This window comes from Palaemon carinicauda, chromosome 16 (genome assembly GCF_036898095.1).
Source record: "Palaemon carinicauda isolate YSFRI2023 chromosome 16, ASM3689809v2, whole genome shotgun sequence".
NCBI lineage: Eukaryota > Metazoa > Arthropoda > Malacostraca > Decapoda > Palaemonidae > Palaemon > Palaemon carinicauda.
In genome coordinates, this window is record NC_090740.1 from 5201142 (window position 1) to 5217706 (window position 16565).

A 16565-nucleotide genomic window follows, 5' to 3' on the forward strand; every position below is an offset into this window, starting at 1 on the left:
TGAGCAGAAGTGGTGTCTATAGGCCTACGTTACTTGGTGCCCTCATGTGGGGTTGTATATGAAACTTGTGGAAAACTCTCTCTCTCTCTCTCTCTCTCTCTCTCTCTCTCTCTCTCTCTCTCTCTCTCTCTCTCTCTCTCTCTCTCTCTCTCTCTCTATATATATATATATATATATATATATATATATATATATATATATATATATATATATATATATATATATATATATATATATATATATATCTTACAGTCCTAGTTGGAAAACACAATATGCTTGAAGCTCAAGGGCTTTGACAGGAAAAGCTGCCCTGTATTGAAAGTAAATAGAAATAAAGAATGAAATATGTATATGTGATAAAATAGAGATATAGAAATATAGAATATGGTACGTTATGTCAATCAATCATATATGAATTATGAAACCATATGACATCTATTTCAACGTTGTTACTGAACTTATAATAGTTTATTACTTTCATTAATTTTTTCCCTATATGGATAATTTGTTTCCTTATTTCCCTTCTTCACTGAATTACTTTTCCTGTTGGAGCTATAGGCCTTATTCTGTACCATCATCTTCCACTGCCTTGGGGTAGAGTTCTCTTGCTTGAGGGTACACTCCGACACATTATTATATCTTGTTTCTCTTCCCCTTTTTTTTAAGTTTTCATATGCAGTATTATATATATGTAAAAAATTATTTCAATGTTGTTACTGTTCTGAAAATATTTTAATTTAATTGTTCATTACTTCTCTTATAGTTGACCAGGCGGACATGAGTCTTTTTATAGTTTATTTATGACATTTGTTTTTGATGCTGTTAATAGTTTATATATGACATGTCTGTTTTGACGTTGTTACTGTTTTTAGAATGATTTATTGTTAATTTGTTCTCTTCATTTATTTATTTCCTTATTTCCTTTCCTCACTGGGCTATTTTTCCCTGTTGGAGCCCCTGGGCTTATAGCATCTTGCTTTTCCAACTAGGGTTGTAGCTTAATAATAATAATAATAATAATAATAATAATAATAATAATAATAATAATAATAATAATAATAATAATAATCCTTTCCTTTCCTTACTCTCAGGGCTATTTTTCCTGTTGGAGTCCTTGGACTTATAGCATCCTGCGTTTCCAACTAGGATTGTAGCTGAGCTAATAATAATAATAATAATAATAATAATAATAATAATAATAATAATAATAATAATAATAATCCTTTCCTTTCCTTACTCTCAGGGGTATTTTTCCTGTTGGAGTCCTTGGACTTACAGCATCCTGCTTTTCTAACTAGGGTTGTAGCTTAACTAATAATAATAATAATAATAATAATAATAATAATAATAATAATAATAATAATGATAATAATAATAATAATAATAATAATAATAATAATAATAATAATAATAATAATAATCCTTTCCTTTCCTTACTCTCAGGGGTATTTTTCCTGTTGGAGTCCTTGGACTTATAGCATCCTGCTTTTCTAACTAGGATTGAAGCTTAGCTAATAATAATAATAATAATAATAATAATAATAATAATAATAATAATAATAATAATAATAATAATAATAATAATAATAATTAATTAATTGCTATTTTTAATAAATCTGTTGTTTTGTCCCTATTGATGACGTACAGCTAAATGTCCGCTGAAGTTATCTGATGTGTTAACGGTCTATGGTCACGTCAGATGATAAAGTTTTACATCCATTGAAATGATTGGGTATGTATCGAAGCAGATATTAATTTATAGTGGCTTGATTTGTGTGATTGAAAGGCTTGTCATTGTTATTTTGTTATTTATTATAAAGTAGTTTGATTATATCGTATTTTAACGTGTGAAATTTACGATGTTCACCGCCCCTTTGATCGTGATTTTGATGTTTTATTTTGGATTTTAAGGTTATTTATTTTTTTTAGTATTACATTAGTCAATTCATATTATAATAATAGTTATCAATGTTGCATGTTTTTAATGTAATTATGATTATAATGAGGTAATTTGCCGTGTAAATAGCTCATTGATAATAGGCAGTGGATTACCTTACTGTATTGCATTGTCAATGCGAGATTTATAACACAAAAATTTACAAAAAAAGCATTTGCCATGTTAAATTAGATGTTGAATTTGAAATTATCCTATAAAAATTGTTAAGACTAGCCAGCTGTGTTTATTCCTAGTTTATATTAGCCTTTGGCAAGTGGAGAATTATAATAATTTACCAATAACTAAATATCCAGAAAATTATATATATTTACTCATAAATATCGAAACCTCACAGTTCTTAATATATTTAAATCCCTTATCTTCCTTCGAACATATCCTAGGATGCCGTCTGTGTCCTTTTTCTTTAACCGTCCCCTAGACTTGAACGGACCTACGGTAGGATGCTTTGTTTAAAGGTCGGTCATGAATGGTATAGGCAAGGGACAGTGACAATGTCCTAGAGATTAACCGTATATACATATCAAGGCCCGGGCCCATCTCCATCAAGGTACGGCCAGGGAGGGGTTGTATTATAGTTACGGACGGTGAAAGCTATCATACTCAAAAGCAGCTATTTCTTACAGAAAAACGCCCGTTTTCTACGAAAATGACACTTATTTTCAACGCTAATAAAGACTTGGTGAAATATATATATATACTTATATCTGTTGATAATGGGGGACACCCAGTGGGAACCTGGGTTTTTTTTTTGTGGGGAAAACATACTGGGAAAACAATATGTAATGGTTAAACGAAACTTTTCTTCTGTATACATTATTTCCCCTTCCGTAAATATAATTTTACCCAGGGAGGATCAGGCAATGACTACCAATGACTTGGCAGGGATACCTATAGACTCCCCTTGACCTCTCCTTAGATCACGAAGATGATGAGGTTGTGGACGTTAATAGATACTGTCGAAGCTTTAGCATGTATCGAACACTTGTCCTGTAGATTGCTAGCTAGGATGTTTCCAATAGTTTACCACAACCCTTACTTATTAAACATCCTGTTGTCTCTGAATTCCGTTCGGGTAAATTTATAACATAAGCAATGGCGTTATGTCTGTTGTGAACCATATAGTTATTGCCTATCTAGGATTAAGTATAATTTTGTAATATTGTCTATATGTCAGCAGATCACTGGGCTATCATGCTGTGGTGTAGAAATAACGGAGCCTTTGTATATTAGCGGCCAGTTCCTCCCATGTGTATAGATAATGGACACCAACTAACCTAAACTTTCTCACCAAACCTAACCTACGAGCTTCAGGGACTCCATTTACACTGGCGTATTCATAGACAGCCATCATCATACATGCAGGTGGCCGCTATTATACATACACCCCGAAATAACTAAACTACATCAAGTAAAGTTAGTGTTTCCTTTTATCTTGAATTGTATATTCTGCAAGGTGTCAGGCATCCATCCCCTTGTTTATGTAAGCTTACTACTCATATTAACTAATAATTGTGAATATTTAATCCAAACGACCTGACATAGGACCTGATGATTATTACATCTGGTAAATGTACAGCAATTGGTAAAGTTGAAAATGAAGAAAACTCACGACTGTAAATAATTAGAAAGGATCAAGACTGTTTGATGAAATTGTAAATAAAGTTTTGACGTGGTTGGGTGAGAGATGAAGTTGGGAACCAGAGTTTTGGGTGAGGGAAATATGTTACGTTGATTAATTTTATGCTAATATGACTTCATTCAGGATGTCAAATACAGGAGATGTATATATTATAGCGGCCACCTGTATGTACGATGATGGCTGACTAAGATTATGGCAGTGTAAAGGGGGTCGTAGGGGGTGTTAGCTCCCCGTTAGGTAAGTAAGCAAAGACACGGCTTGTAGGTTAGGTTGGGGGGGGGAGTTTAGGTCAGTTGGTGGCCATATTTTATGCTCGCTGGAGGAACTGGCCGCTGATATGCAAAGGCTCCGAATACAGTACTATTTGATGTGAGTGTTGCCATTTCGGAATTAATCAGACCCTGGCTACTATCAATTTTATATTGGGTTAGCTGGACGCTACCTAACCTAACCTAACTTGGCACTCCTCCTGCTTTGAAAAGTGTAAACAGATTATCTTATGGGCAATAGGAAAATGTATTATCCTTTGCTTCTTTTGAATCGCATTTGTTCCTAAGAAAACCAACAAACGCTTATCCTTTAATTAGGGAAATTATTTTGGCGTGAGCTGTTATCAGTTGTTGAAAATGGATAACAATCAATTATCCAACTGGTGAGGGAGCATGACAAATGCCCCCTATCACAGTCAGCTCTCTATTCAATTATACTTCAGGTGCTATGTTCGCGCATGTGTGTCAGGATGCCTGAAAACTTTAAATCAATCAATCAATCGCGCATGTGTGATTAGCGTTCTTCAAGCTGTTGATTCTTTTTCTTGTGCTTTGTTGTTGATGATGGAATGGAAAGAGGAAATTTGTCTTCCCAGGGAAGGGCGGGCCTGCAACCGCTTCATGGTGAAGACATGTAGACCACTCCCTCTGTGATACGTGTAGGGGGTATGTCTGTGCGCAAGCATCTCCTCTTGCCAGATGTCGATCATTGCCTCTGGTGCAATGACAGACATATGCTCTGAAGGGGAAGAAGCACTAGCCCTTCATCGGGGTCTAACTGGGCAACATCCAAGAAGACAACGTCAAAGGTTGCTGCATTTGCATACTTCTAGAGAAATGTGTCGTGCTACTGCCACCCATGTGCATACACCCTTGGGTTTTGGAGAGTGCAGATTGACATCAGCTGTTTTTTTAGGTTTTGTTGGTGTGCTGGTACCCCAAGTATTTGTCAGTCCCCTGTGGAAGGTGATAAGACTGCTTTTGTGAGCTTGGTGACTGTTGACTACGAGTTTTACCTAAGGAATGTTTAGACGTCCTTAGGCCTGACAGGTAGACCCTCAATGACTGCTTTGAGGGAGTTGGTTGCCAAGGCTGCGTCTCCCCCAGTACCATTGTGCAGGGTTTTGTTCCCATGTTGCCAGGTGTGGAGGTGTGGTGGTGCCCTCGGTGTCAGGGAACCTGGGGTTTCGTAAGTCGGGTTTGGTTACCTCCGGCCCAGTGGGAAAGGTTGTGGGATTGGAGGAGGTAAAGAAAGATGAAAGAAGAGGTAAAGATAAGTCTTAAGTCAAAAGGTGTGACCCTAATCCCTGACCAAGTGTCAGTGCTCCATGTCCCTTCCCCTGTGTTCATTGCCCTGATTCTTGTGACAGGGGATCCAGGATCTCTTGTATCCTCAGTGTCAGTGAGTGTACCTTCCCCTTCTCTGCTGTCAGTGTGTCCCAGTGTTGTAGTTCCTGCCAGATCCACCACTGTAGTTTCTTCCTGTGGGGGAGTGTTGTCAATGATTGCTCCAATCTCTACTTGCAGAGTCAGGAGCAAGGGTTAGGATGAGGAAGAAGTATGCACGCTATTCCTTGTCCAGCATTCCTGAGTGAAAGCCTTTTCGCGAGGCATTGCACAGATGAATGCGAAAGGTCTTACATCTCCTTATCCTTATTGGGGAAGTAGGACTGCTGCCCATGGCTCTCCAGATGGAAATTTTTATGCCTGGATCGGTGTTAACTATTTATGTTGACTTATTCACTGTCATCTGGGTGGGTTGGCATTTCTGTGTCTTGTGTGAGAGAAGAACCATCTCTACTTGCAGAGTCAGGTTGATGTATTTCCAGTTTTTCAAAGTTCATATCGTCATCTGGGTGGGTTGGCATTTCTGTGTCTTGTGTGAGAGAAGAACCATCTCAGTCTGATCTGTTAGGTCTTGAGTGTCCTTCTCCTACAGAGTGAGTTATAGGGTAATTTTCAGGACATCATTGAGTTCATTTGTGAGCATAATGATTTTTGAAAGTTACCAGAGTGCCGTTCTTGAAATTGATCTCATCTGTCAATCATACTCTTAGTTCTGCTCTGAAGCAAGACACGCTCAAATTATCATGGTCTCTATTTAATTGGGATTTTGAAACAAGTGAACTTTTGTTGTGATTCTATTTGATAAAACACATTGTATCTAAGAATGCCAGTTCAGCCAGATTTATTTAGTGTGGGCTTGAGGATTCATAGTAAATATGACCCAAAAACTAGTTATGACTAACTTTGCTTTAGGGCAATCCTTATTAGTTTATTTATAAAAGAATTATGTTACCATAATACTGTACTTTTATTCAAACAAGACTCATTATAAGATAAAGAGGAGTGTTGCAGTACAGTATAGTCAATGATAAAATAATTTGATTAATTGAATTTTCTTCTGCAGGAGTTAAGTCAACAGCATGGACGTCAGTGAACTTGTCAAAAGGGCAAAGAGAGCATTAGATGGATATATATCGTAAGTACCGTATGCATACTTTTCATGCTTTACATTCTTACTCGTCAGAATTTGTAATATTATTATTGTTTCTTTGTTAACCCTTTTACCCCCAGGCTCTTTGGAAATTTCCAACCCTTAATCCCCAAGGGGTTATTTTTTCCCCAGCACATTTTGCAGTATATTTTTTTTAAATTGCTCTAACAGCCTTAATTTTTGTCATAGAAAGGTCAGGTTGGTCTCATTCTCTTGGAAAATGCCTGAATTTTCTCAAAAAATTATCAAAAATATGAAAAAAAATTTTTTATAGCATTTTTTTGCAAGGACGTACCGGTACGTCCATGGCGGTAAAGGGATGAGTTTTGTGAAACGTGCCAGTACGTTCTTTTGGGGGTAAAAGGGTTAATAAGATATTGATAGAGCATATGAAACGTGTTCACTTTTGGAGTTCCAGTTGAACCCTTTCCTACACAAGTCTTGTTTTGGGCACCTTGTTCTCAAAGGAATGGAGTTGATAGTTTCTACTGTGGTTAGTCTTATTCCTCTCTTAGTTTTGGGATGGAATAATTTTCATATATCATAAATATAGTTTTCAAAATTCCTTAAATATGTCGAGATACAAAGTCAAATAGGCCGCCACCACTCGGTTATATCCTATTTTCCCTTTTCAACTTATTAATTTTCCAGTATTCACTAATTCAAGTTGATGTATTTCCAGTTTTTCAAAGTTCATATCGTTATGACAAGCTCTTTAGCAAGATAGCCTTACAGGGTTTGACAGAGAATTATTTAATATCCCCACTATCCTGGTCACAAGGGCCAGTATTGGGCTGAAAATAGCAAATCTTATATGATGATTTACCCATGTGATTTTGTGTACAGTAGTATACCATTGTTAGAATTAATGCAAGATTTTTAAGGTTTTTGCTTTCAATTTATAGTATCAAAAATATACAAAGTTGCTCAGTATTTCTTTGCTAATAGTGTGTATTGAATACAATACTGTCCAGTATTCACAAAGTAATGATATTCATTCTGTATTTCCAGGTACCGCAAAGCTGTTTTGGTAGTGTTAGTTATTCTTGTCGTTCTTCTTTATTGTGGACCATCAATTTTTCGTTTAGTCCTGAACACAAAGCCATCACTCACTGGTAAGTGAAGCTTATTCAAGTATATTTTTATGTGGTTAAGTCTGTCTGTGTGACACTTTCTTAACTTATTGTTAAAATGAGACTTTGAAACTTAAGGAGCACCAAAAGATGACATTTTTATTGATTGAAAAAAAAAAAAAAAAAAAAGACATGGTCTGAGTTTATTTCTTCATTCACTAAAATCGACATTTGTTTCCTTTCAATTATCCAGCTTCAACTAGTTAATATTCGATCTTTCATCCTACAATAGAGAATGAATTATATCTGCTCTATGACAAAAATTTGATAATTATAAAACAACTAGAGGTGAAATTACGTAATGATTTGATATGGCGATTCATGAAATGAATTCATTGAGAGTTGAGATAAGAGACTTCAGATAAGAGAAATACTGTCCCCTTTTGTATTGTTTTCCTCCTTATGATAAATTCACAAGTTTTCTCTCTGTAAATTGTCAGTTTTTGTGAATCTGAGTATGAAGAAAGTACAATACAGTATTAGGTTTCAAAGAAGATTCCTATTCTTATTGGGCTGGCATTCAATTCAAAATTATACATCACTTATTCAATTTCAACTTTGCTTCATTCCCCTTTAACTTCCCCTAGTGACAACAGAGCACCCAGTCTGTGTTAAGTGGTTCCATAGAATAGGCTATTGTAGTTAGGATGATACACAGAGAGTAGGAGATTTATATTGTATGTGAATGTGTTGAGTTGAAACTAAAGTTAGGCAATGTTTAAAACAATAACAATTAATGATAAAAGATAATTTTGGGACCATTTATTTACCTTATGTATATACTGTAGTTCTTTTCAAAATTGAACAATGCACTGGGATAGTTACTTCACTAATCATGGTAGTGATTAATGAATTTATAAATTTTCAATATTAAACTTACCCGATAATCATGTAGCTGTCAACTCCGTTGCCCGACAGAATTCTATGGAGGGATACGCCAGCTATCACAATACTAGAAGGGGGTGTACTTACCAGCGCCACCTGTGGCCAGGTACTATAGTACTTCTTGTTGACACCTCCTCAATTTTTCCTCTGTCGTGCTTCCGGCAAGACGTTCTGGGATACGCTTTTGATCTTGGAGTATTTTCACGGCTTTTGGTGAAGTATTTCTCTTTGATTTCGGCTGTCGCTTTACTGGAAACCTTCTTATATTAGCTTAGATAGCTTTTATTTAATCCTGATTAACGGTTAACGATCTTTTGCTTGATTTTGAAACCCCACTTGGCTAACTCTTTGGATTCAAGATGTCTGACATTTCACAAGCCCCCACCCATAGGCGATGTAGGTCTTGTAATAGGCGTATTCCGAAGGCCTCGGTAGATCCTCACACCGCTTGTTCTGACTGTAGGGATAGACCCTGTCAGTTAGAAAATCGATGTGAGGAATGCGCCGGACTTTCGGAACTTGATTTTGTCCGTCTTCTGAAGTATTCAACCAAGTTAGAGAGAGGCAGAGTTAGGAGGAGTTCTTCTCACTCTTCACTTTTTTCCTCACCCCATGATCCCCTACCTTTTCCTACCCCTGTAGTGGATACCCCCGAACCTACTATTTGCCCTCAGCCTGATATGTTGTTTTGCGTGCTATTCAGGCCTTAGGCGATAAAGTAGAGTCAGTGGTTAGCGATCATAAGTCTCTTATGGCCGAAGTCAAGGAACTTAAGGTCAAGAGTGCAGTGGGTGGTATTAGTGCCAGTGCTGTGACGAGTGCTAGTGTCAGTGCAGTGCCAAGTGCTAGTGTCAGTGTCAGTGTGGTGCGTGAGGATACTTCTGTGCGTGCCAGTCGTCCTCCCAGTCCGGGACCTCTTGCAAGCTCCCAAGCCCAGGGGAGAAGCAATGTCGAAGGGCAAAAGGGTTCGGCAGGCCTTGATCGGCGCACAGAAGTATCCTCGGTGGTTGCGGGCGTGTCTTCCAGAGACCGTCACTCCCACCTGCAGACGATTGAGCCCGTCTTTTACTCGTCCGCTGATCAATTGTCAGGGAAGAAACGCTGGACTCAGGTCTCTAGACCACTCAAACGCAGAGTCCAGTCCGCGAGTGCTCAACCGGGCTGCAGTCATTGGCTCAGCTCTGACTCGCCGCAGTCATCTGTCGACTGCACTCCGCCCAAGAGGAGTAAGGTTCTGCCGCAACAGATCTCTGCTGTTAAGGCTTTGCCTCAGCAGACCTTAGTGTCTGCCGACCCCAAGTTGGCTCTACTGCAGTCCATGCAGTCACAACTTTCAGTCTTGATGCGTGAGTGTCGGGCTGAGAAGGTTGCTCCTCCGCCTCCGCCTGCACTCGCTCCGCCTGCGCTCGCTCCACCTGACCGCAGTACCGCCTGCCAGGCGTACGATGTTGAGCCACGTTCTGAGTTTACTGTTCCCAGTGGTGTACAGCTCCCTCCGCCTTCCTTAAGGCAACCTCAGCAATGGGATCAGGAGGCTTATACCTCTCTTCCTCCGCTTCCACTTGCTGCTCCACCATTGATGCAACACTCGGTTGAGGTACAACAACCTCTCCCATCCATGAGTCAGTCTCCTCAGCTCTCGCTGCAGCGAGCTCAACCCTCCTCAAGGCAAGCACCACAACACCTTAGCCTTGCGCCTCAGGAGCCTCAACTCGCGAGACATTTACTACGTTCTGCGCAGCCTCTACCTCATCGCTCTCCGCTCACACCGCAGGAACCTCTACTCGTTCCTCAGGAACTTGCTACTCCGCTTCCGCCAACCACTCAGCAAGCGCAACCCTTGAGTTCAGTCACTCATGCTAGGAGTCAGCCTCCTCCACCCATGCGCCTACCTTCTGCTACTTCTTGTGATCAGCCCTTGCAGTCTGAGCCTCAGGTGTTCCCTCAACAGAGTCTTGAAGAGGAAACCACTAATATTGTTGTTCCAGCTCGTGCTGACTCTGCCGTTCAGCATACCTTTCCGATCTCTTCGCTACACTCTGGTGATGAGGCGTCTGATGATGAGGCGGCACACCTGGATCCCTCATCAGACGTGGATGAATCCAAGTCTTCTCCGCCTTCTATTGACTTTCGTAAGGTCTTGGCTCTGTTTAGGGAGGTATACCCAGACCACTTTGTCTCTGCCATTCCACGCTCTCCGCCATCTGAGTTTTCGCTGGGCATGCAGCCAGCTAAGTCTACCTATACTAAGCTAGTCCTAGCAAGGTCCTCTAAGAGAGCGTTAAGGATCTTAGGGGAGTGGTTGCAGACTAAGCAACACCTTGGAAAGACTTCATTCATGTTTCCTCCGACTAAGCTCACCTCTAAAGCGGGCGTTTGGTATGCCACAGGAGAGGAACCAGGCTTGGGAGTACCGGCCTCTGCCCAGGCTGACTTCTCAAGTCTGGTAGACTCGCCTCGTAGAATAGCAATGAGGCGCTCTAAGGTTTGCTGGACCTTCTCAGACCTTGATCACTTCCTGAAGGGTGTTTTTAGAGCATTTGAGATGTTCAACTTCTTAGACTGGTGCCTGAGGGCCCTCAGCAAGAAGACCTCCCCTGCGGACAAAGATTCTGCCATGCTATTAATGTCCTGCATGGATAAGGCCATTAGAGATGGATCTGGCGAGCTTGCGTCGATGTTTGTGTCAGGGGTTCTTAAGAAAAGGGAACAGCTATGTACCTTCCTTTCCTCCAGCATTACACCTTGTCAAAGGTCTCAACTCCTTTTCGCTCCGCTCTCGAAGTTCCTCTTCCCCGAAGAGCTGGTTAAGGACTTGTGTGCTGCCCTGATACAAAAGGACACACATGATCTTGTAGCCTCATCGGCTCGTAAGACTAAGGTTGCTACCTCAGTCCCCAGGACTTATCGCACCCCAGTGGCTGATACTCCTGCTACGAGGTTCATACCGCCCTTTCGTGGTAGAGCCCCCAGCCGAGGAAGCTCCCGTCCAGACTCTTCCAGGAGCAAGTCTAGGAAAGGTTCCAAGGCTTCTAAAGGAAAAAACTGACTCTCCGCATCTCCAGACAGCAGTAGGAGCCAGACTCAAGAGCTTCTGGCAAGCCTGGGAAAAGAGAGGTGCAGACGCCCAGTCTGTCAGTTGGCTGAGGGAGGGTTACAGGATTCCATTCTGCCTCAAACCCCCTCTGACCACATCTCCCATCAACCTCTCTCCCAACTACAAAGAAGAGGACAAGAGGCTAGCGTTGCACCAGGAGGTGTCGCTACTTGTGCAGAAGAAGGCAGTGGTTATAGTCCGGGACCATCAATCCCCGGGCTTCTACAACCGTCTCTTTCTGGTGGCCAAGAAGACAGGAGGTTGGAGACCGGTGCTGGACGTCAGCGCGCTCAATGCGTATGTCACCAAGCAGACGTTCACGATGGAGACGACGAAGTCGGTCCTAGCAGCGGTCAGGCAGGAGGACTGGATGGTCTCGTTGGACTTGAAAGATGCCTACTTTCACGTTCCTATTCATCCAGACTCCCAACCTTTCCTGAGATTCGTTTTTGGAAAGGTTGTCTACCAATTCCAAGCCCTGTGTTTTGGCCTAAGCACAGCTCCTATGGTGTTCACGCATCTGATGAGGAATATAGCAAAATTCCTCCACTTATCGGACATCAGAGCCTCCCTCTACTTAGACGACTGGCTGTTGAGAGCCTCCACGAGTCGTCGCTGTCTGGAGAGTCTCAACTGGACTTTGGACTTAATCAGAGAACTGGGTCTGTTAGTCAACATAGAAAAGTCTCAGCTCATTCCCTCCCAATCCATTGTGTACCTGGGAATGGAGATTCGGAGTCAGGATTTTCGGGCTTTTCCATCGGCCCCAAGGATAAGCCAAGCCCTAGATTGCATCATGAGCATGCTGAAGAGGAGCAGTTGCTCAGTGAGACAGTGGATGAGTCTCACAGGGACCCTTTCATCACTGGCCCTGTTCGTCGAGCTAGGGAGACTCCACCTCCGCCCTCTTCAATTCCATCTTGCAGCTCATTGGGACAAGGGTTTGACTCTCGAAGCAGTCTCTATCCCAGTCACCAAAGAGATGAAGACCACTCTCTTGTGGTGGAAGACCAATCTCCTGCTCAGGGAGGGCCTATCGTTGGCTATTCAGACCCCCAATCTTCATCTCTTCTCAGATGCATCGGACTCGGGCTGGGGTGCGACCTTGAACGGACGGGAATGCTCGGGAACATGGAACGAGGAACAGGGAACGCTCCACATCAACTGCAAGGAGCTACTAGCAGTTCATTTAGCCCTGCTGAACTTCAAGTCCCTCCTGCTGGGCAAGGTGGTGGAGGTGAACTCAGACAACACCACAGCCTTGGCGTACATCTCCAAGCAAGGAGGGACCCATTCGAGGAGCCTATACGAGATCGCAAGGGACCTCCTCATTTGGTCAAGAAGTCAAAACCTCACTTTGGTCACGAGGTTCATTCAGGGCAACATGAACGTCTCAGCAGATCGCCTAAGCAGAAGGAATCAGGTCATTCCCACGGAATGGACCCTCCACAAGAGGGTGTGCAACAGACTTTGGACCTTGTGGGGTCAACCTACCATAGATCTGTTTGCCACCTCCATGACCAAGAGACTTCCGCTGTACTGTTCCCCAGTTCCAGACCCTGCAGCAGTTCATGTGGATGCTTTTCTGCTGAACTGGTCCCATCTCGACCTTTACGCATTCCCACCGTTCAAGATAATCAACAAAGTCCTGCAGAAATTCATCTCGTACGAAGGGACACGGCTGACGCTGGTTGCTCCCCTTTGGCCTGCAAGAGAATGGTTCACAGAGGTACTTCAATGGCTAGTCGACATCCCCAGGACTCTACCTCTAAGAGTGGACCTTCTACGTCAACCTCACGTAGACAGGTTGCACCCAAACCTCCACGCTCTTCGGCTGACTGCCTTCAGACTGTCGAAAGATTCGCTAGAGCTAGAGGCTTTTCGAAGGAGGCAGCCAGTGCGATTGCCAGAGCAAGAAGGGTTTCCACTCGTAGAGTCTACCAATCTAAGTGGGAAGTCTTCCGGAGCTGGTGTAGAGCCAATTCAGTATCCTCTACCAATACCTCTGTGACCAAAATAGCTGACTTCCTATTACATCTTAGGAATGAGAGATCCCTTTCAGCCCCTACGATTAAAGGGTACAGGAGTATGTTGGCTTCAGTTCTCCGCCACAGAGGTTTGGACCTTTCTTCCAACAAGGACCTTCAAGACATCCTTAAGTCTTTTGAGACTTCTAAAGAGCGTCGTCTATCCACTCCAGGCTGGAACCTAGATGTAGTCTTAAGGTTCCTTATGTCACCTAGGTTCGAACCTCTCCAGTCAGCTTCCTTCAAGGACCTTACCCTCAAGACTCTTTTTCTCGTCTGCCTTGCAACAGCTAAGAGAGTCAGTGAGGTTCATGCCTTCAGCAAGAACATTGGTTTCACGACCGAATCTGCAACATGTTCTTTTCAGCTCGGATTCCTAGCAAAGAACGAACTTCCTTCACGTCCTTGGCCTAGATCGTTTGAAATACCTAGCCTCTCCAACATGGTAGGTAACGAACTAGAGAGAGTTCTTTGCCCTGTCAGAGCTCTCAAGTATTATCTTAATAGGTCTAAACCTATTCGAGGACAGTCAGAAGCCTTATGGTGTGCCATCAAGAAACCTTCGAGGCCCATGTCCAAGAACGGGGTTTCGTATTATATAAGGCTTCTGATTAGAGAAGCCCATTCTCACTTAAAGGAGGAAGACCTTGCATTGCTGAAGGTAAGGACCCACGAAGTAAGAGCCGTAGCTACTTCGATGGCCTTTAATAAAAACCGTTCTCTGCAGAGCATAATGGATGCAACCTATTGGAGGAGCAAGTCAGTGTTTGCATCATTTTATCTTAAAGATGTCCAGTCTCTTTACGAGAACTGCTACACCCTGGGACCATTCGTAGCAGCGAGTGCAGTAGTAGGTGAGGGCTCAGCCACTACATTCCCTTAATCCCATAACCTTTTTTAACCTTTCTCTTGAATGCTTTTATTGTTGTTTTTATGGTTGTTACGGTAGGCTAAGAAGCCTTCCGCATCCTTTTGATTTGGCGGGTGGTCAATTCATTCTTGAGAAGCGCCTGGGTTAGAGGTTGTGTAGAGGTCCTTTAGTAGGGGTTGCAGCCCTATATACTTTAGCACCTTTGAGTTGATTCAGCCTCCAAGAGGAACGCTGCGCTCAGTAAGGAAGACGAACTTAAAAAAGAGGCAGAGTAACGGTTCAATTCGACTTCCTTACCAGGTACTTATTATTTCATTGTTATTTGAGATAACTGTTATATGAAATATGGGATACTTAGCTATCCTTTAATCTTGTACACTGGTTTTCACCCACCCCCCTGGGTGTGAATCAGCTACATGATTATCGGGTAAGTTTAATATTGAAAAATGTTATTTTTATTAGTAAAATAAATTTTTGAATATACTTACCCGATAATCATGATTTAATTGACCCTCCCTTCCTCCCCATAGAGAACCAGTGGACCGAGGAAAAATTGAGGAGGTGTCAACAAGAAGTACTATAGTACCTGGCCACAGGTGGCGCTGGTAAGTACACCCCCTTCTAGTATTGTGATAGCTGGCGTATCCCTCCATAGAATTCTGTCGGGCAACGGAGTTGACAGCTACATGATTATCGGGTAAGTATATTCAAAAATTTATTTTACTAATAAAAATAACATATTTCAATGAATCTTGACCAGTATTCAGAAGCTTATGTCAAGAAATGTTACTGATCAAGTTTGTTCTTACACTAATACAAACCATCATCTTCTCTTTCTGTGAAACTGGAAACTGCCGTTTAAACTTAACAAAGTGGTTAAATGGTTGTAGATGCTGGCGGATGGGGTAGTCCACTTTGAGTCTCTTCTACCGTTCTACTTTGAGTCTCTTCTACCGTTCTACTTTGAGTCTCTTCTACCGTTACTAAGAGGAAAGTAGCCACTGAACAATTACAGTGCAGTAGTTAACTCCTTGGGTGAAGAAGAATTGTTCGGTAATTTCAGTGTTGTCAGGTGTATGATGACAGAGGAGAATATGTAAAGAATAGGCCAGACTATTCGGTGTATGGTTAGGCAAAAGGAAAGTGAACCATAACCAGAGAGAATGATCCAATGTAGTACTGTCTGGCCAGTCAAAGGACCCCCTAACACTCTAGTGGTATTATCTCAATGGGTGGCTGGTGCCCTGGCCAACCTACTACCTGCTATAAAAGTTCACGAACTCTAGGATTGCAGGCTTTTCGTTGGGAGGATGCTTAAGGTTACTCATCCGGATGACAGCTTCCCGATGCCCATTCCCGCACAATCTCTGTGATCAGCCAAGGATATCGCGCCTGCCGTCTCTGTCGGCGAATTTAGTGTCTCTGAACCTCTATGCCATAGTGTCAGCAAGAGTTGCCCGGTTGTGCAGAATGATCCATACCTTAGGCGAAGGTCTTCCATAGGATCATCGACGGCTTCACCCCCGGCCTCTTCAGTCGATCCTTTCTTGTAAGGAAGGATCTGAGAGGGGAGTTCCGTAGTCGACCTCTCAGCCCTGATCAAGTTTGTCGAACAAACTTCGGCCAGCGTAGAACAGCAGAATCGATCAGACTGGTAACGAGGCGACAGGACTCCTTAAACCCTGGATCGGAAGGACGGGTACTTTCAGTTTCCATTCCATCCATCTTCCAGGGAGCTCGTCGAATTCAGCCTAGACTGCAAGTATTCCTGCTTATGATGCAGTGTGGCTATCCCGCCATGGCATAGCAGGTTTTTTTCCCCAGAGAACTCTCCCTGCTTTCCTCATGGCCGCTCAGGTGCAGGCTTCCGCCTCCTCTGCTTTTTGGAGGGCTGGTCAACTCTGGTAGGCTCGGGTTCGACCTTCTTCAGCGCCGGGACAAGCTTCCGGATGCTTACCATGAGTGTGGGTTCATGGTATTTTGCTTGGAGCCTTCTCTTCTTCTGCCTCAACATCTGGAGTATCTGGCCATGATATTGAGTCAACGGCCTTACCACGTTGGAAACCCCGCTTCTCGTCCGTCCAGCGAGGTTAAGCAACGTCAGTTCTGGTCGGTACTTGGATGAGTGACCACCTGGGGACGCCAGATTCTGTTGCCACATCCTCCGAGCCTTCCTTTCAGTTGACTGTG

At 42.5% G+C, this 16565-nt stretch overlaps 1 protein-coding gene across 3 annotated transcripts in view; it reads left to right on the forward strand.

The window, feature by feature from the left end:
- The first annotated feature begins 1640 nt into the window (after positions 1–1640).
- LOC137655641 (uncharacterized protein KIAA2013 homolog) overlaps positions 1641–16565 on the forward strand; it is a 77852-nt gene continuing 62927 nt past the window's right edge. For all 3 annotated transcript variants that reach the window (XM_068389566.1, XM_068389568.1, XM_068389567.1), the window contains exons 1-3: positions 1641–1732; positions 6276–6347; positions 7374–7477. In XM_068389566.1, coding sequence (XP_068245667.1) covers positions 6292–6347; positions 7374–7477 — 160 coding nt within the window. In that variant the 5' untranslated portion in view covers positions 1641–1732; positions 6276–6291. The remainder of the gene's footprint in view (positions 1733–6275; positions 6348–7373; positions 7478–16565) is intronic.